The sequence below is a fragment of the Leuresthes tenuis genome, unplaced genomic scaffold (assembly GCF_036924035.1).
Source record: "Leuresthes tenuis unplaced genomic scaffold, fLeuTen1.0.hap1 SCAF_14, whole genome shotgun sequence".
NCBI lineage: Eukaryota > Metazoa > Chordata > Actinopteri > Atheriniformes > Atherinopsidae > Leuresthes > Leuresthes tenuis.
In genome coordinates, this window is record NW_027325368.1 from 1,749,641 (window position 1) to 1,769,159 (window position 19,519).

Sequence of the window (19,519 nt, forward strand, 5' to 3'; positions counted from 1 at the left end):
GTTAAATTAATATGAACAAAATTTAATGAGCAGCCAGAAAACAAAGGGAAACGAGTCGTTGACTGAATCTGAATACAGCGGCAGAATCGTGTTTTACTGGTTGGTCTCTATGACGACGGTGATGCGCTGTCCTCAGACTGACAGATAAAACACGTTAGTGACCTGCTGAACCTCATCGTCTCGCCTCTAAAGATGAACCCCACCTTTGGACCTGATGCCACTTCATACCAAAGAAGGGAAGTATTAGACCAAAAAGCCCAGGCTCCTGGCCAGAGAGAGACCAAATTACACCAGGAAGTTAAACTGGTGACGCCACTGGTCCCGACAGCCACTGTTTCTTCCTAACTGATGGAACTAACAGATACCAACACCAGTTCCTTTCCACTCAAACATCCATCCTTCCATTTTCTGTACCCGTCTAATCCAATTTGGTGTGCCGTGCGGGGGGCTGGAGGCACCCCAGCTGCCATTAGGCAAGAGGCGGGGCACACCCTGGAGCCAGGCCATCACAGGGCACCAATACTGAAGCCAAAACCATGACTGAAAGACATTTCACTGACTTTCTGTTGTTTTTATGTGGATAAAATGACAAAAAACATGGAAAAGATCATAAATTGGAACAGCTTTGTTCATAGTTGTGCTCGTGAATTCAAAAAAGGATAAAAAATTAAAGAAAACCATGTGGAAATGTGTTAAAAATCCACTGTTCACCAGAAGAATCCAAGGCGCTGCCACGCAGTGATGTCATCAGTGATGTCACCACATGCAAATTGGGTGATTAAATGTACAACGTTCATGAACTTTGGGTCACACTCTGTATTTTTCTAATTCACAGTTTCCCTTTGTCTCTCACCATTTTTAAGCAGCTGATTGTTAAAATGTGAATTCTGGCCCTGAGCTTTTGGGAAAAGACCATCCAGACTCCAGGACTGGCCGGCTTTGGTAAGACCATCGCAGTCTGTAACCTTTGTTAAGTAACCATCCGCAGGTTCTACGTTTGTGATCCATTCAGACCGGGTTCGGTTTGCAGTCTCCTCTTGGGCGCCCTCTGCCGGCCACCGGCGGTAACTGCAGGCTCGGATCTGTGACGACACTGCAGAGAGCTGCAGGGCCGCCATGGCGACCGGCCCAGATTGCCGGTCACCACAGTGTGAGGTCAGCGTTTCCATGGCGACGGAGCGGTAATCCGTCCTTGTTTGTGCACCGTGGAAACAAGACGGGGCGGGGGGGGGTGGAGTTGTGAGCATGGGTTAGCATGTGTGTGTGATCTCCCCGCTGCAGCCTCACCCAATCTCCCCCATCTCCTCGCTCTTAACAGCGAATTTGCAATCATGCACTGCAGATCACGCAGGAACCGGCGCTAGATTAAAAGGCGCCGACGAGGTGGTGCAAAAAGGAGGTCACGGCGCGAGGCTGCTGCTGCAGGAAGCAGAGTGATGCAGCACAGGATGAAGGGCGAACAGTCGATGAACGCACCGCTGTTTTATTTCACTGACGTAGCAGCGCGGTTTAATCATCTACTGCTCCTGTAATATTCATTTTTACAAGCAGAATCTAATTCACAGAGGTTTCAAAGTTGACTCTCCTGAAATTTAAATAAAAATGAGATGTGGAGGCAGCTTTGCAGGAGCTGCAGTTCCCCGGCGCTGCCACTAGATGTCAGTAAAGAGTCACGGCACTGATGAGACCCTGTGATTGATGAGGTGAGAAACTCTGAATATTCACAGCTCATGCGGGGTGTAAATCATGCCGACCCTCCCTCCTCCACCGTCTGTATCAATGCTCAGGCTGCAGAGCACAAAGTGAGGCTTATTAATCGCTTTTCGGAGGACATGGTGGTTGTGATTTCACAGCAGAACAAGCCGTGGTTTGGGCAGAGCGAAGTGAGCATATGGCGGACATCCTGCAGCGTGGCTGTTGTTCCTGTGAGAAAAGGAGCAAATTTAGAAATGTTTGTGATTGTACAAACTGCAGCCGCTGCACATCGACTCCGGCAGCACATTTATCATCTCTGACTCCTGTTTTTTTCCTTTAACCCCCCTTTTTCTTCCCCTTTTCTCTCTGGCATCTTTCAAACAGTGCGGAGGCTCCTGATTGGCCGGCTGACAGGCTAAGCACAGGGGGGCGGGGATCAGCAGCCAATCAGATGCTTCCTCCAACTCCCTGCCCCCTTTCTTCCCTTTTTAAAACCCGACATGAATATTCACCCCCCCTCCTGCAGCATCACCCCCTCCCTGAGTAAAAAAAGAAAAAAAAAATTCCCTCTGAGCTTTAAATCTGCTCCCTTCCTCCTCCTCCTTCCTCTTTCTTATGTAGAAGAACGGCAGCCTCTCACAACATGGAGGCATGGCAGCTCGCTTTGTGTCACCAACACAATGGAGCCCCGCACCCTGACCCCCTCCTCACCCGCCTCCCCCCCCGTCCTGGCTGTTTGCAGGCTCTGGTTGCAGTGCAGCAGCTCGGCCTGATCTGCAGCCTCTCAGCTCAGGCTATAAATAACTCGGCAGCCATCTTATCTCCTCTTTGCTGCTCTGGTTTTGTTGCTGGGGCCCTTCAGAGGAAGGAGGAGGAGGGACTCTGGGGGGATGATGACGAAATTAGGCAAAGGCCTCAGATCTGTAGCGTTTGTGAACGTTACGGAGAATAAACGTAGAACACACCGGGCAGAGTTCCCTGTTAAACCAGCAGACATCTTTTAAAATGCGTGGTGTTTAGGCCTCAAAACGCAGCTCAGCCACAGCTCCAGTATGTGTTAAACGGTCTGTATGGGCCCTGGACTCCATCCCGGTCCGGCTGGTCACCTCAGCTGTGCTCAGAGCATCCCTCGCACGGCGTCGCAGGACATTTGCATAAGTCGGAGTCTTCCTCGCCTCCCCCCTGCGGTGCAGATGGTCTCTTTTGGAGCTCAACAGTCTCCTTCACAATGAGCAGCAGCTGTCGCTCTCGCAGCTCTTCAGTCTCACTGATGATCGAGGCGAAGATGACAAGCTTCTGAAATAATTCATCTTTTACTCGGCTCGGCCTTCTGTCCACGTCCCCCCCCCCCAACAATGAGCTGTTAGAGTCGAACAGATTAAACGCTGTGGGGTCTGAGGGGCTGCAAACCCTCTGAAAAAGTTCACCGGGTTCAACAGCGTGTCACTCCTGAAGAATGACGACCATTCAACCCTCACTGGATTAGTAACAAGGGAACCTCCTGAGAAACGAATGAGCCACGCAGCATTACTCCTGACATGAAGCCGTTCATACGGAGGAATATTGCTTGGAAAGCTCTGGTTCCCACTGGTCCGTGGCTTCCTGTCCAGGCAGTAATCGTTCCACGCTGCACATCTTCACTGTTCTGATGGTGGATTTGAGTCGTTTTGTCTGTAAATGGATCCATATGACAACATGAGCCTCAGAAATGTCAACCAAAGTGTCTAAATAACCACAATAATCATCACAGCAAATCAATTAGAAGCCGATTTACTCGACTGAAGTCATTAATAGAACCTCTGGGTTATTAGGTTAAAGGTCACCGGGTGTTTGATTCAGATGATGTGAGGAACTGAAGGTGAACAGAAACAAATAAAAACCAGTTATGGTGAGAAAAGGTCACTTCAGGTGGTTTCTGTCTGTTCAGAAGACTTAATGCAAATCAGGATGAATGGAAATAACTCGTCTGACCTGCAACGGTTAAAATGGCGCCACTCACCAGCTGCTTCTGGTCTGAAACGATAACCTCGGTGACTCACTGGCGTCTTCCTGGATATAATTTAACATCCCAGAGATGCAAGTAACTCCCCAAGAGGAGCTTTTTCCATTTCCTCCTGTGGATGTCCACCACAGCGGTTGTTTTTCTCCTTCCTGTTAGAACAACTTCTTCTTCTACTGAACTACAGTCACTAACAGAGCCAACACCGCCCCCTTGTGGCGACTCTGAGTTTATTCACTTCAAACCAGTTGGATTCACGTTTGTTTTTGTGTTTTTTTAAGAAAGAAGTCGATGATTCGGGTCCTGGGTGACCGGAGCTTAGCCGGGTTCTGATGGCCGGAACAACTGGGAGATTTTATTTAAAGTTAAGAGTAAAGCGGGTCCAAAAGGAAAATGTTGCTACGAAACATCAAAGTTAACTTAAAGTATAAATTAAACGTATTTTAGCTGCTTTTCTGTAGTTTTCCATGTTTGTAAGGAAAGGAATTTGGAATATATTCAAATCTCCGTGTTTGAAAACAACAGATTTTCTATTTTCAGAAACTTCTTTGCTTTTCTTTGGTTATTTTTACATTTAAAAGACGAGTTTTCTTCACAATGAACCCGAACGGCAGAAAGAAAGGAGCGTTTTTAACTGAACGGCTGAAATGTTTGTTCCATCAGGGTCTCAGAGGATGAACCACCACCAGGTCCAGATGGACCCTGATCGTCTCTCGGTGAGGACCGGGCCTGAACCCGCTCCAGTAAACACACACAGCCGACCCGAGACTTCAGCCGAGTTAAATCTATCCTGGTATCTTTGTCCTGGCGACCAGCTCAACATCGTTCAGCCATTTAAACACACAAGAGGATTTAAAATGTTTGGCCCCGGCTTATTTATCTGAGCTCTTTAAGATGTTCGGCCGCCTCCCCGGGCAGCCAATGAGCTGCCGGCTGCTCCCGGCCGGCGCCCTTCTCCTCTTCCATTCGTTTTAAAGTTGTTCACTGTTCTGCTTAACGATGCTCGTTCAGTACCTTGTGCTTTCAGATCTGCTAAATTAACTCAAATATCGGAGTAAATTCTGTAAAAGGCTCATTTAAATAACTTCCTGTTATTCTGACGCAGTTTCAACACCTTTCAGGTGCCAGCGAGCCTTTTATCTTGGCTGGAAACGCAGATTAAGGTGGAGAAAAGGCAGAAAAGCTTCAGTTTGTGTCGTTTAGGATGAAACTGAACAGTCTGAATGGACCTCGTTGCTTTCTTTGCACGATTCTAGTTTCCAGAAGCACAAATAAAGAAGGAAAAGGTTCAGGAGCATCCTGGGGGGGGGGGTTCACTTACTTTACTGCTGCAGTTTGGAGGACATCTAAGATCAGGGCTTATATTTAAAAAAAAGCAAAGAAAACATGTTTTAAGATGGATTTAAGCTTTAATTTATGGAATTAAATGGTTGAAAAGGACAAAGTAAATAAAAATGTGAGCTGATGGATTATTTAATTCGTGCTTTAACGGAAACAAAGTGTGCACGTGTGTGTTGTACTTTACTCTATGAAAGGTTACAAAACACACGTGCACGCACACACACACACACACACACTGTGTGAACATGGAGTTATTCCACCTTCAGCTGCAGAACGCCGGCGGCTGGTCCCTGAGTTTGGAGCTTTGCTTCCACAGCTTCGGGGAACTTCTCAGGCTGGTTTACGCCACTTCTCTGGCCTCAGGTTGATAAAGCCCATCGGTCCGTGTTCCTCGAGTCGTGGAAAGTGGAAACCGCTGCGTCTGAGCCTCCGTGGGACGAGAGTTCCTCCTCCTGTCCGAGGGGGAAGTGGAACGTAAAGCAACAAGCCGCAGGAGCTGCTTCTTCACTCCAGCAGGAAGCTTTAAACGGCTGCAAACAGCTGATCAGGTTCAGCGGTTCGGCTCGAGCGCACAGGGGAGTCGGGTTGGAGGTTCGGAACCAGGAGGGATGGGAGGGGAAGCTGGGAGTCGGGTTGGAGGGTCGGAACCAGGAGGGATGGGAGGGGAAGCTGGGAGTCGGGTTGGAGGGTCGGAACCAGGAGGGATGGGAGGGGAAGCTGGGAGTCAGGTTGGAGGTTCGGAACCAGGAGGGATGGGAGGGGAAGCTGGGAGTCAGGTTGGAGGTTCGGAACCAGGAGGGATGGGAGGGGAAGCTGGGAGTCGGGTTGGAGGTTCGGAACCAGGAGGGATGGGAGGGGAAGCTGGGAGTCGGGTTGGAGGGTCGGAACCAGGAGGGATGGGAGGGGAAGCTGGGAGTCGGGTTGGAGGTTCGGAACCGGGAGGGATGGGCAGAGGAAGCTGGTGTGGAGTCGGGTTGGAGGTTCGGAACCAGGAGGGATGGGCAGAGGAAGCTGCTGTGGAGTCAGGTTGGAGGTTCGGAACCGGGAGGGATGGGAGGGGAAGCTGGGAGTCGGGTTGGAGGTTCGGAACCGGGAGGGATGGGAAGCTGGGAGTCGGGTTGGAGGTTCGGAACCAGGAGGGATGGGAGGGGAAGCTGCTGTGGAGTCGGGTTGGAGGTTCGGAACCGGGAGGGATGGGAGGGGAAGCTGGGAGTCGGGTTGGAGGTTCGGAACCAGGAGGGATGGGAGGGGAAGCTGGGAGTCGGGTTGGAGGGTCGGAACCAGGAGGGATGGGAGGGGAAGCTGGGAGTCGGGTTGGAGGTTCGGAACCAGGAGGGATGGGAGGGGAAGCTGGGAGTCGGGTTGGAGGTTCGGAACCGGGAGGGATGGGCAGAGGAAGCTGGTGTGGAGTCGGGTTGGAGGTTCGGAACCAGGAGGGATGGGAGGGGAAGCTGCTGTGGAGTCGGGTTGGAGGTTCGGAACCAGGAGGGATGGGAGGGGAAGCTGGGAGTCGGGTTGGAGGTTCGGAACCAGGAGGGATGGGCAGAGGAAGCTGCTGTGGAGTCAGGTTGGAGGTTCGGAACCGGGAGGGATGGGAGGGGAAGCTGGGAGTCAGGTTGGAGGTTCGGAACCGGGAGGGATGGGAGGGGAAGCTGGGAGTCGGGTTGGAGGTTCGGAACCGGGAGGGATGGGAGGGGAAGCTGGGAGTCGGGTTGGAGGTTCGGAACCGGGAGGGATGTGAGGGGAAGCTGGGAGTCAGCCGGCGGGTTTGTGTTGAAGCTGAACTGAAGGAATGAGCAGAAACCAGCGGAGGAGGCGCCTCACTTCAGCAGCGACAGGCTGAAAGAGAAAGAGACAAAGTGTGATTAAAGAGATCCAGACGGGTTCAGAACCTCAACCCGGAACACACCCAGAGTTTCATCTCACAGAATCTGCACACGGACCAGAACCAGCAGGCGGAACCGTCTCCATGTGACCCAGCCGGTACTTTTTATTTCAAACAGAACAGAGTTTCTCACCAAAGTCAAGTCAGATCGACTGAATAAAGCAACACGGCTGCTCAGAACCCGACCTCCTCCTCCCGCCGCCGGGCTCAGAACCCACCGAGATCCACCGGGCTCAGAACCCGACCTCCTCCCGCCGCCGGGCTCAGAACCCGACCTCCTCCCGCCGCCGGGCTCAGAACCCGATCTGAAGAAACCGGGACGCTTCATTTTCTGACCCACTCCAGATGGATTCTGATTCTTTGAACCAGAACAATTTAACTTTATCTGCGACTCATCGGGTCAAGCAACACTTTCTGATCCGGGTTTACACCGAACCTTTTCAGCTCCGCAGAGCTCTGAGCACAAACAGCAGAACCAGAACTCTGACCAGAACATCGTGCGTTACACAGATTCTGAGGAGAAAGGCTCCAACAGGTCCAAATGTTCAGCAGGAGCTCAGAACCGAGCCTCACAACAGTCGGGCTCAGAACCGAGCCTCACAACAGTCGGTTCTGGGCGAACTGGTTTGGTTTCAGAACCGAGCCGTACATAACAGAACCACACCGACAGCATTTATGAGCTGAACATCTGGTCGCACAGCTGTAAACACAGAACTTTTCACGACCCGGTTGGTGAGGGAAACCCGTCTCTGCTTCGCTGCAGAAACACCAGACGCTGCGCCGCAGTTCTAAAGATGGCCGCCACGACCTTTCAGCAGGTCTCCAGAACCCGCCCTCACCTGCTCTGGACCAGCGGCGAGTTGGAGCTCCACCTGAAAGAACTGGGCCTCAGTCAGGTCCCGGCTCTGGTCCAATCACCTTCAGAACACCGATTTTACGGTCGGAGCCTTTTATCCAATCAGAGGAATTAAACCCAGCTGTGAACAATCAGAACATCTGACAGAGGTCCAGATCAAAAGGATTTGGAGCCCCTCTGATGAGCTTTTCCTCAGCCGGGCCTGAGCTCTTCGGCTGTAAATATCAGCGCCGAGTTCATCCGGGTTCTGGGCTCCTGCTCAGAAACCTTTAGCTCTAAGAAATGAACCTTCTGGAACAGATGTGCCGCCGGACTCCTGTGATGAGACTCACCTGAAGCCCTCTTTGTCCTGCAGGTTGAGCACCAGGCTGTCGGCATTCAGGTACACCTTGTTCTGGGACAGCGCCACCTGCAGGTCAAACACAGAAAGTCAGTCAGTGAGCACAAAGGGAGCGTTGTCCCATTCAACACTGAGCTGATTCACAGCCGAGGCCCGCTGAGCTCCCCGCAGGAAGCACAGCGCCACCAGAACGCCTGGTTCTGATGACGCCGCCGCGAGGTCACGCCGCCGCGAGGTCACGCCGCCGTTTCTCAGCATGAAGACAAACAGTCACGTGTTCCGGTTCTCATGCTTCAGTTTCAACTGTCAGACAAACTTTTCCACCCAGAACCATCAGGTTCTGGTTCTGGTTCTTCTGCTGTGATGTCACAGGAACAAACTGGGCCTGAAGCGGCTGATCAATGAAGCTCCGTTTGTTCGGACTTCTGGATCAGCGAAGGCTCAGAATCCAGCTGACACTTTCTCACCTTCTTCTTCTTCTTCTGCAGCTTTTCTTCTGACTGAAGGGATCTCTGAGGCTCAACATTTCAGAGGTCAGAGCTTTACTTTCTGTCCTGTGACGCCTCACAGTCCAATTCTTGTTCTTTTGGCGCCACCTTGTGGCCGTCATCACCTCCTGCAGCTGAGCCTCAAGCTGAAGAGTTAAAGTCTTCATCAGCCACCCCTGAGGTGGTGAAAACTACAGCAGCAATCAGCTGCTGAGAGACTCAACCTCCCATTTAAGCATCCTTTCCCTTTTCACTGTTCCTCCACTATTAACTGAAGTTGGACAAACTAACCTGTTCAAACGTGTTTTAAAAGTCCAAAAATTATTCTTTCACGATGTCACATTAATGTAAAAGAATAAATGTGCTGATCGGGCCAATGTGACGTTTGGGGCATCATTCTCAGGGTTTTTGGGGTCCAAACAACGCAGAAAGAAGCTAAAAAGACGTGAGAATGATGCTGTATGTGGGTTCAGAATTCAATGAGAACGAAGCACCAAAAATTATCAACAACAAAGGATCGTAAGTTTCACTCCATCACAAATGAGAACGCTGCTGCTGTCAATCTGGACAGCAAAAGAGGTGTCGCAGCCAGAGGCAGCCAGAGGCAACCAGTTAGTCTGGAGCCGGGTTTAGTTTGCCACCATGAGAGCAGCTTTACTGGGAATTCAGCTGATTAATATGCACTTAAACTTTACTAGTTTTACTGAAAGCTGGACCTTTGAAGCACAAACAGGACTCCTGGGATCACACCTGGAGTCTCTACCCGAGTGTTTAAATGCAGGAGGGACTCGATACCAAACTGTATTATCCAAGTGTGTTAGTCTCTAAAACAGACCGACGTGTTTAAAAGCATTTTTAAAAGTCCAGGTTTGGTCAGACTGGCAATAACTTTCAGTTTCAGGTCAGAGTGACGAACCGAGCGGGTCCAACAGAACCAAAGGTCCAGATAAAATGATCACAAACAGATCCAAAGACAGAAAGACTTAAAGAATGATTCACAAAGGGAAATTAACACAAATCTGCAGAAAACTGACACTAAATGATGCGTTTGTGGTCATTTTGTGTGTGTCAGAATAAAAAGGTTCCCGTTTCTTACCGTCTTGGCGATGGTCTGCGCCGCCCGGATCTTCCTGAGTTTCAGGTAACCAGGGTTCTTCGTCACCGCCTCACCCAGCTGCCACGCACACAGAAACACACCGTCAGTGTAAAGGAGCAGAGTTCTGTTACACAGCTACAGAGGGACGTGTGGCCCGAGCCTGACGGGAAGCAGGCCGGACCGGCCTCAGAGCGCCAGCCTGACAGGAAGCAGGCCGGTCCGGCCTGACAGGAAGCAGGCCGGACCGGCCTCAGAGCGCCAGCCTGACAGGAAGCAGGCCGGTCCGGCCTGACGGGAAGCAGGCCGGACCTGCCTCAGAGCGCCTGCCTGACGGGAAGCAGGCCGGACCTGCCTCAGAGCGCCTGCCTGACGGGAAGCAGGCCGGACCGGCCTCAGAGCGCCGGCCTGACGGGAAGCAGGCCGGACCGGCCTCAGACAGGAAGCAGGCCGGACCGGCCTCAGACAGGAAGCAGGCCGGACCGGCCTCAGACAGGAAGCAGGCCGGACCGGCCTCAGAGCGCCAGCCTGACGGGAAGCAGGCCGGACCGGCCTCAGAGCGCCGGCCTGACGGGAAGCAGGCCGGACCGGCCTCAGAGCGCCAGCCTGACGGGAAGCAGGCCGGACCGGCCTCAGAGCGCCAGCCTGACGGGAAGCAGGCCGGACCGGCCTCAGACAGGAAGCAGGCCGGACCGGCCTCCTAGTGCCGGCCTGACGGGAAGCAGGCCGGACCGGCCTCAGAGCGCCGGCCTGACGGGAAGCAGGCCGGACCGGCCTCAGAGCGCCGGCCTGACGGGAAGCAGGCCGGACCGGCCTCAGAGCGCCAGCCTGACGGGAAGCAGGCCGGACCGGCCTCAGACAGGAAGCAGGCCGGACCGGCCTCCTAGTGCCGGCCTGACGGGAAGCAGGCCGGACCGGCCTCAGAGCGCCGGCCTGACGGGAAGCAGGCCGGACCGGCCTCAGAGCGCCAGCCTGCAGGCGTGTCGCTGCTCAGCTTGGTTTCTCACGCACGTCGACCACAAAAGAAAATGTTTGCATAATTACATGTTTGTTTAAGGTGTGCCGCTCAGGTGGAAGCAGGAGCTCAGCTGATCACACCTTTAAACATTCTTCTGAATGTTTTCAGCCTGCTGCGAGGTTTAAACCGAACGCTTCTGAATTTCTTTATTACATCAGCTTCATCTGTTCACTTGGGCTGTGAAGTCGACTTATTGGTCGATACGTTCTGGGTCGACCAGAATTCTGATTGGTCGGTTAATTTCATCAGGAGGAAAGTACCACATGCTAATGGGGGTGTTGTTTTAACCATCTGCCTTTGAATAAAATAGATTAAAAAAACATTTACATCCCTCCCAACTCTGAAAATGAAGCCGTCTTCAGACAACTCGACACAGAAAAAGAGTTTCCAGTGAAATCAAACATTACAGCCAAAAGTGTGCGGACAGGTGTTTCAGCAGGATCCTCACTGACGTCGACTTTAATCCTGTTGCTGCTCTTTGAATCGCTTCAGGTGGAAAGCTGCAGCTGTTTGTTCAGCTTCACTTTTTCACTCTGACAAACAGAAACAGCTCGAGCGACGTTCATCAAACAGTCAACAAAAGATAAAACGTCCCATTTAAGGTTTGACAGCGTTAGCTAAATGATGCTAACTAGCAGCTAACTAAGTAGCTAGCTTGATTTCAGAAACCGTTACAGCGGATTCAGGAAACACAGAATCTATACGACCTTTTCCTCATTCATCAGCTCTTTCTGATCAGTTGGTTTGGATCCTTTGCCGCCATCATTCAGTCATAACTTTATTACTCCTGAACTAGGCTCGTGTTTGTTAAGCACATTCCTGGGTCTGAAATGGTTCTGGAGCCCCCCGGGGCTGAGATACCGCCGTTCGTGACTTTGGTTTCCAGCCCTGCATCCACAACGCTTTACTTTACGGCCTCTTCAACATGCCAAATAATTCCTGCACACGGCTGCCCAGGTGCAGGGTTCACACACAGATTTGTTTTTAGGACGCTGGTGTTACATCCCACAACTGTAGGGAGAGCCGAAGAGCAAAAAACGGAGCTAAATTCTCCGGTCTTTAACGGTTTCTTCAGTGAAAACACGTCGAATTACGTCCCGACAAATAAAAGCGTGCAGAACCGTCAGAACTACGTTATCGGTATTAAATGTCTCTGTGGGCGGAGTTTTCACACGTTTTTACAGCCGCAGCTGGTTTGAGTTTTAAGCCGTGACCTTCGGTTCAGAGGCGGCGCCCAACCTCAGGGTCACATGACAACCCTGAGGGGTTGTGACATCATTTGTTTGTATATTTTTGATGTTTCTCATGTATTCAAACTGTCTATTTCTCATGTTAAACATTAAAATATCTGCACAAAAGGGACTTAATATCCAAGAAAGTGAAAGTTTTTATGTAAAATAAAACTGCATTTTAACACTAAACCAGGTCATCTGAGCTGTAACTTGTACTTAAAGCAACATATTGTCCTCTGAAGCGAGGTGAAGTTCAGAAACTTACCATCTTGGCAGCCTCAGCTTCTCCTTCAGCCTGGATAATCTTCTGCCTCTGCTCCTGTTTCGCCTTTTCTACATAAAACTGAGCTCGCTGCGCCTCCTGCTGGGCTGCAGAGGGAAACACACCAGTGACACAGAGCAAGAACCGAAACAGCACTTAAATGTTCATGCATTTGGCTTTTATCCACAGCGGCTTGCACCCATATCCCAGGTGGTGTTAGGGGGTCCTGAGGACCTTTCATGCAGGGGGGGGCAGGAGTTAAACCCCGGTCACCCACACTTTTACAGCTACAAAAACCCTTCACAGCTTTCAGAGCCGTTAAACAGCACCTCAGTCGGGGTTTAAAGCTTTTAAAAGGCTCAGTTAATGTCATTTAAAACCTTTTCCGACAGTGAAAACATGTTTAATCACAGCACATTAGCTCCTAACTTTGAGAAGGAACCTCCTGAAAGCTGCCGGAGGACAGGAAACGGTCCAACTCACCGACTTGCTTGGCCTCCACGGCGGCCGTGTACTCCCGGCTGAAGCTGAGGTCGGTGATGGCCACGTCGTCCAGGATGATGTTGAAGTCTTTGGCCCGCTCCACCAGCTCTCTGCGGATCAGCAGAGAAACCTGCAGACACGGTTCAGTCAGACCGAGGAGGAACCAAAGCTGCCTCAGTTAAACAGGGTGGAGACCGACTCCTGAAAGGAAACTTCTGTCCCATCAGACGTCTTAACGGGGAACTCAGCTCTGTAATACCTGCGTTAGACGAAGATGTGCCTGAGCCTCAAAATTCTGCTTCTTTTAACCATAAAAAAGGGACAAAAACGGTCTGACTAAGTCATCAGAACTTTTCTTTGCTTCTTTCAGTGAACGTTTTGTTGCCATTTTCTGTCACAGCCACCTTAAGCATGTGTGCAGCTCTGGATGTTCATCGTTACACTCGGAGTTTGCTGTTTCCTGAACTTTCTGAGCGGCTGCAGCAAACACATTCAGCCACGGCTCCATTGTTTACACCCGGACCAGCTGTTGGGACCCAGCTGTTGGGACCCAGCTGTTGGGACCCAGCTGTTGGGACCCAGCTGTTGGGACCCAGCTGTTGGGACCCAGCTGTTGGGACCCAGCTGTTGGGACCCAGCTGTTGGGACCCAGCTGTTGGGACCCAGCTGTTGGGACCCAGCTGTTGGGACCCAGCTGTTGGGACCCAGCTGTTGGGACCCAGCTGTTGGGACCCAGCTGTTGGGACCCAGCTGTTGGGACCCAGCTGTTGGGACCCAGCTGTTGGGACCCAGCTGTTGGGACCCAGCTGTTGGGACCCAGCTGTTGGGACCCAGCTGTTGGGACCCAGCTGTTGGGACCCAGCTGTTGGGACCCAGCTGTTGGGACCCAGCTGTTGGGACCCAGCTGTTGGGACCCAGCTGTTGGGACCCAGCTGTTGGGACCCAGCTGTTGGGACCCAGCTGTTGGGACCCAGCTGTTGGGACCCAGCTGTTGGGACCCAGCTGTTGGGACCCAGCTGTTGGGATCCAGCTGTGGGGCCTGCGCCACACTCCCAGAGATCGCCCAGGAGCCACAGAAGAAGAAGGCCTGCGCCACACTCCCAGAGATCGCCCAGGAGCCACAGAAGAAGAAGGAGAGGCTGCAGAGCGAGTGAAGCGCAGACAGCGGAACAGACGGTACAAGTCGTAGTTTAAGGCTGTAAGGGCTCTGATTGGTCCGCTCAGATCGTAATTTCCAGCAGTTGCCTTTTCCGGTCTTTCTTCTATTCTTTTTTCTTTCTCCATTTTTAAGGTTGTTTTGGATCAGTAAGTCGGAGAGAGAATATATGCTGAGAATACTGATGAGCTCCAGCTGCTCCACCTCGGTTGCCGTTGGTTACTGTTGTCAACTGTGACCGGAAGACAAAGCAAGGATTCGGCTTTAACCTGAAACCACACAAACACACAGCCGCACCCCCTAGTGGCACGGCGGTGAACTGCAGACGCAGAACTTCGAATGCTCGATGATGTCACGTCGTCGCTGGCAACGTTCCGGACGACTATAAGTCGAGCTTAAACCACGTTCAACCGCGCCGTGTTAGTGAATGATAGATGGTGCCACCCGGGAGGAACGACTGACCAGAGGCGTGGCGCCGTTAGCGGTCAGCGAGCGGCCACGCCACCTCCTGGGGAGTTTCCACACGTTACCGTGGTGACTGGAGAACTTCCTTTTGCACATAGTCTGTTTGCAGGTTGATCCTTTTCTGGTTTATTGTGTTGGTTATAGATATTTCTGTCTGTTTTTGCTCCTTTTACTTTAATTATGTCGTGTAAACTGCTGTGATTTCCCCGTGTGGGACGAATAAAGTAGATTTAATCTAATACTTTTTAATTATTATAGAGTTGATAATAAAGAAAGATGAACTTCTGAGTTTTAGTGGGAAGAAACGCTGCAGTTGGACATGAACGACAGATTTTGAACAGTATAAAACACATTTACACGTCTTAATAAACGTTTTTCCAGCTCAGATCCACATCATAAACACTGTTAGCTGCATGAGCCAATGACCATATTGGCTTCATCATCGATTTACCGTCACATTTTGAATGTGAAGACGCCTTAAATCAGAAAATACCCGTCTGCCGTCGAGTGGAAGGCAGTAGAAACAGGATCTGATGAGTTCTGAGGGACTTTGAACAGGTTTTATGGAGTGTGCTGAAACTGTTCGTATCCTGTTTGGAGCATCTGGGTCCAGCTGAGCAGGAACCTGCAGGAACCCGAACACACGGTGTGTTCTGACCCGTGAACTCGTACCTGCGCCCTCTGCGTGATGAGCTGCGAGGCGTTGAACTTCGCCACCACGCTCTTCAGCACCTCGTTGACGATGGACGGCAGCACGCGCTCGTCGTAGTCTTGTCCCAGCTGCTGGTAGAGGATGGGCAGGTTGGACGCCAGCGGCCGGGACAGAACCCGCAGCGTCAGGCTCACCATCTGCAGGTCTGAGAGCGAAAGAGTTATTCCCCTGTTCTGTTCTGATCCATCAGCGGAAACAAACTGTTCATCTTTAAACCTTCACATGAATACATTTCAATTCAAAGACCATCTTCAGTTCATCTGTTATAGATTCACTTCGCTCCATTTTCCTAAATCACTTTCACTGAACCAGAAGACTGTCTGACCTTTGCTTCCCGTGAGGGACGAGATCTTTCTGGGCCGGGCCCGGATGTCGTAGATGATGGGGTACTGGATCCAGGGTATCCTGAGGATGAGAGCACAGCGGGTCAGAGTGGAAGCTGCATCAGCAGAAACACCGACCCTCAAACCCAACATCAGCCCAGACGTTCTCCTTCTCTCCTCTGGAAAGAGAAATCACCCTCAGAACAAATCAGACTTCTGTTGGAGTTCTGTTGGAGCCCGTTTCACACGTTCACCTGCAACAATCCGAGCCAGAGGTGTGCAACAGAAAGCCTCTAAAGTGAGACGCTGCAGGCTGTTCATCAGGACAAATGTTTCTGCTTCATGCTTTCACAAACCATCAGCGCTCAAAGGTCAAGACAAGACAGTTCAGAACGTTATTCAAGGCATCGCAATGACATTCAAAATCTAACATTTCTGTGATAATCATGTAAAAAACAACTCAGAACGTCAGCCTGAAAAGATGCGTGGAGTCGATGCATCTGACCATATCTGCAAGGTACCGACAACTGGAAGAATCACAAAGAGAACAAACTAGTTCTTGAGAGGAACGAACTAACTAGTTCTTGAGAGGAACGAACTAGTTCATGAGGAGAACGAACTAGTTCATGTGGAGAACGAACTAGTTCATGTGGAGAACGAACTAGTTCATGTGGAGAACGAACTAGTTCATGTGGAGAACGAACTAGTTCATGTGGAGAACGAACTAGTTCATGTGGAGAACGAACTAGTTCATGTGGAGAACGAACTAGTTCATGTGGAGAACGAACTAGTTCCTGAGGAGAACGAACTAGTTCCTGAGGAGAACGAACTAGTTCCTGAGGAGAACGAACTAGTTCCTGAGGAGAACGAACTAGTTCCTGAGGATAACAAACTAGTTATTGAGGAGAACAAACTAGTTCATGAGGAGAACGAACTAGTTCATGTGGAGAACGAACTAGTTCCTGAGGAGAACGAACTAGTTCATGAGGAGAACGAACTAGTTCATGTGGAGAACGAACTAGTTCCTGAGGAGAACGAACTAGTTCATGAGGAGAACGAACTAGTTCATGTGGAGAACGAACTAGTTCATGTGGAGAACGAACTAGTTCATGTGGAGAACGAACTAGTTCATGTGGAGAACGAACTAGTTCCTGAGGAGAACGAACTAGTTCCTGAGGAGAACGAACTAGTTCATGTGGAGAACGAACTAGTTCCTGAGGAGAACGAACTAGTTCATGAGGAGAACGAACTAGTTCATGTGGAGAACGAACTAGTTCCTGAGGAGAACGGACTAGTTCATGTGGAGAACGAACTAGTTCATGAGGAGAACGAACTAGTTCCTGAGGAGAACGAACTAGTTCCTGAGGATAACAAACTAGTTCCTGAGGATAACAAACTAGTTATTGAGGAGAACAAACTAGTTCATGAGGAGAACGAACTAGTTCATGTGGAGAACGAACTAGTTCCTGAGGAGAACGAACTAGTTCATGAGGAGAACGAACTAGTTCATGTGGAGAACGAACTAGTTCCTGAGGAGAACGAACTAGTTCATGAGGAGAACGAACTAGTTCATGTGGAGAACGAACTAGTTCATGTGGAGAACGAACTAGTTCATGTGGAGAACGAACTAGTTCATGTGGAGAACGAACTAGTTCCTGAGGAGAACGAACTAGTTCCTGAGGAGAACGAACTAGTTCATGTGGAGAACGAACTAGTTCCTGAGGAGAACGAACTAGTTCATGAGGAGAACGAACTAGTTCATGTGGAGAACGAACTAGTTCCTGAGGAGAACGGACTAGTTCATGTGGAGAACGAACTAGTTCATGAGGAGAACGAACTAGTTCCTGAGGAGAACGAACTAGTTCATGAGGAGAACGAACTAGTTCATGAGGAGAACGAACTAGTTCATGAGGAGAACGAACTAGTTCATGAGGAGAACGAACTAGTTCATGAGGAGAACGAACTAGTTCATGAGGAGAACGAACTAGTTCCTGTGGAGAACAAACTAGTTCCTGAGGAGAACGAACTAGTTCCTGAGGAGAACGAACTAGTTCCTGAGAGGAACGAACTAGTTGAACCCTGCTCAGAGATGAAGAAGCTGAAGTGAGGCGGCAGCCTGACCTGAGGTGGAGTCCCTCAGCGAGCACCGTGTCCATCTGCATCCCTCCGATCCTGTTGAAGACGATGGCTCGCTGTCCTCCTTCAACTGAACCCAGAACAGAGACAGACTGTGAACATTTTACAGCAACAGGACTGACAATCAACCGCAGAGTCACTTCTTCTTCAACCTAATTTGATCTCATGTCTGTTCACAAACTGGCAGCCACGGCCCTGCTGCCACTAATGTCTATTTCTGCCTCCATTTATCAGTACAGTGTTCAGATCATGATCACTTTAAACATTCTGCTGCTCAGAACTGTACAAACTGTTTCTGCCTCATATTCTGTATCTATATTTGACCACGTTTCCATGGATTTGTGCAAAGAAATGAGGGTTGGATCAACATGTTTCTTGATCTATTAGAACTGAAATATCCTCATGGTTCAAATCTTTCCTCAGACAAAGCAGTCTTTACTTGTTGCTTCCATCAAAAATCAAATGACAGAAATTCATTCTCAGACTAATCAGCGTCTCGTCTTCAACAGCAGAGCATCAGACATGCATGAGTGTGGTACAAAAAGCAGCAGGTCACCTGTGTACGTGGCCTCCTTCACTCCATAAGCCAGAGCTGCAGCTCCGATCAGCAGTTTCATACCGACTCCTGCACCCCGAGGTCCCGAAGACATCCTGCCTGCGATCTGCCGCAGCTGCTGCAGAAAACCCTGAAAACACCAGCATCACAGGCTCAGTGCAAATCATGAGTGACTGGCACAGGCCAGAGAAAGACTTGTTCTGCTCTGCGGGGTTCAGACTCATCAAACAAACAAGACACTGTGACCTTCACCCCGGGTGTGGGGTGAAGGCTGACGCCTCCTCCAACATGCCAAACCTCTTTCAAACTGTTTTGATAAACACGTGGAAATAACTACTCATCTCATGTGAAATATTAAAATCTGTTCTTAAATTCAGCTGAAAACAAATCTGAAAACACAAATTTCTGGAACAAAATATCAGCATTTTGACTGAACTTGACACTTTTATTCGTCTCATCAGCTTCTGAAGCATCAGCACTTTGAGGTGATTTTCATCCCAAAATAAGCTGTAGAGTACTTTATTTATATGACGAATTAAAGAGAGGCTATTGGAAGTTTCGAAGAATAATAGAAGTGACTTTCAACTGCCTACTTAACGGGAAAAAGTCGAAAGCTCCGAAATTTAAAAGGATTTTTAAATGGAGTCTGGGATTCCTGCGAAACTTCCAGGAAAGCTTGAAAATATCAAACGACTCTTCATCAAATAAGCAAAATAGGTTAAAGCACCTGTTTTAAATGTTCTTTTAACTCTATCCGTTTGTCTTTATCCTTTAAGCGACCTGGCTGTAACTCTCGTTACAGTGACCGTAAGCTAGCTTACATCAGCTTCAGTCGGACTCACGTGCAAACCTTAAAACCTTTAAAATGCAGATGTCACGAGGCAGCATGCAAAGAGCGGGAAATTTCTGGGTGGTTCTAACCATCTGAAGACGAAAATGTGACAAATACTCATTTAAAAACTGGATTTAGAGGAAAAGCGAGCTCACCCCAGGATCCTTGTTTGCCATGCTGTCCTCTCAAACTGTTAGAAAACCAAGTGAAGAAGAGACGTGAAGGTCACGCGTGATGACGCGTTTCCGTTGACGCGAGGTATCATGGGAAATGTAGGATTAATGGCTGTTTACATGAAAATGTACGGATTTCAGGCTACTTTTCATTGAAATTATTGTTAAATAATAAAATTAAAAGTCAAATATCAACTCAGATACATAACTAGAGATTCTGACTGATATTTATGACTTTCCTGTAATCTTTAAAGAGTCCTGATCAATAGTTCTGCAGCTTTCTGAAGCTCTTTCTTTGGACATTTTCTGCTTTTTCCCTCATCTTCAGTCCTTGTTCCTGAGCATTTTCAGTGTTTTTTCTTTGTTCAGCCACTTAACTCTGACCTATGAACCCTTCAGGCAGGAAAAAGGCTCCTAACTCAAGGGATGAACCAGTGTTGTGTCGACACAGAACAGACAACTTAGCAAAGAAGC

At 49.8% G+C, this 19,519-nt stretch overlaps 1 protein-coding gene across 2 annotated transcripts; it reads right to left on the bottom strand.

The window, feature by feature from the left end:
• Positions 1 to 6,505: 6,505 nt before the first annotated feature.
• On the bottom strand, positions 6,506 to 19,115 carry LOC140268540 (prohibitin-2-like). Of its 2 annotated transcripts, XR_011907542.1 has the most exons (11): positions 19,028 to 19,115; positions 18,041 to 18,170; positions 17,470 to 17,554; positions 15,351 to 15,430; positions 14,986 to 15,170; positions 12,693 to 12,822; positions 12,213 to 12,316; positions 9,701 to 9,778; positions 8,109 to 8,185; positions 6,779 to 6,874; positions 6,506 to 6,582 (listed from the first exon to the last, which is right to left on the bottom strand). XR_011907542.1 is itself a non-coding variant. In XM_072363454.1 (10 exons), exons 1-10 carry the CDS (start codon positions 19,046 to 19,048, stop codon positions 6,856 to 6,858), a joined length of 909 nt encoding a protein of 302 aa, XP_072219555.1. In that variant the 5' UTR covers positions 19,049 to 19,115; the 3' UTR covers positions 6,767 to 6,855. The 2 variants fall into 2 exon arrangements, 1 of the variants encoding a protein (XP_072219555.1); XM_072363454.1 differs by lacking the exon at positions 6,506 to 6,582 and having other exon boundaries at positions 6,767 to 6,874.
• Positions 19,116 to 19,519: the final 404 nt, after the last annotated feature.

Coding starts and splice junctions, on each gene's coding strand:
- LOC140268540 (XM_072363454.1), bottom strand. CDS start 19,048: ATGGCAAACAAGGATCCTGGG. Junction 15,171..15,350: donor GTCCCTCACGGGAAGCAAAG/GTCAGACAGTCT, acceptor TTTCGCTCTCAG/ACCTGCAGATGGTGAGCCTG. Junction 12,317..12,692: donor CGTGGAGGCCAAGCAAGTCG/GTGAGTTGGACC, acceptor TTCCCTCTGCAG/CCCAGCAGGAGGCGCAGCGA.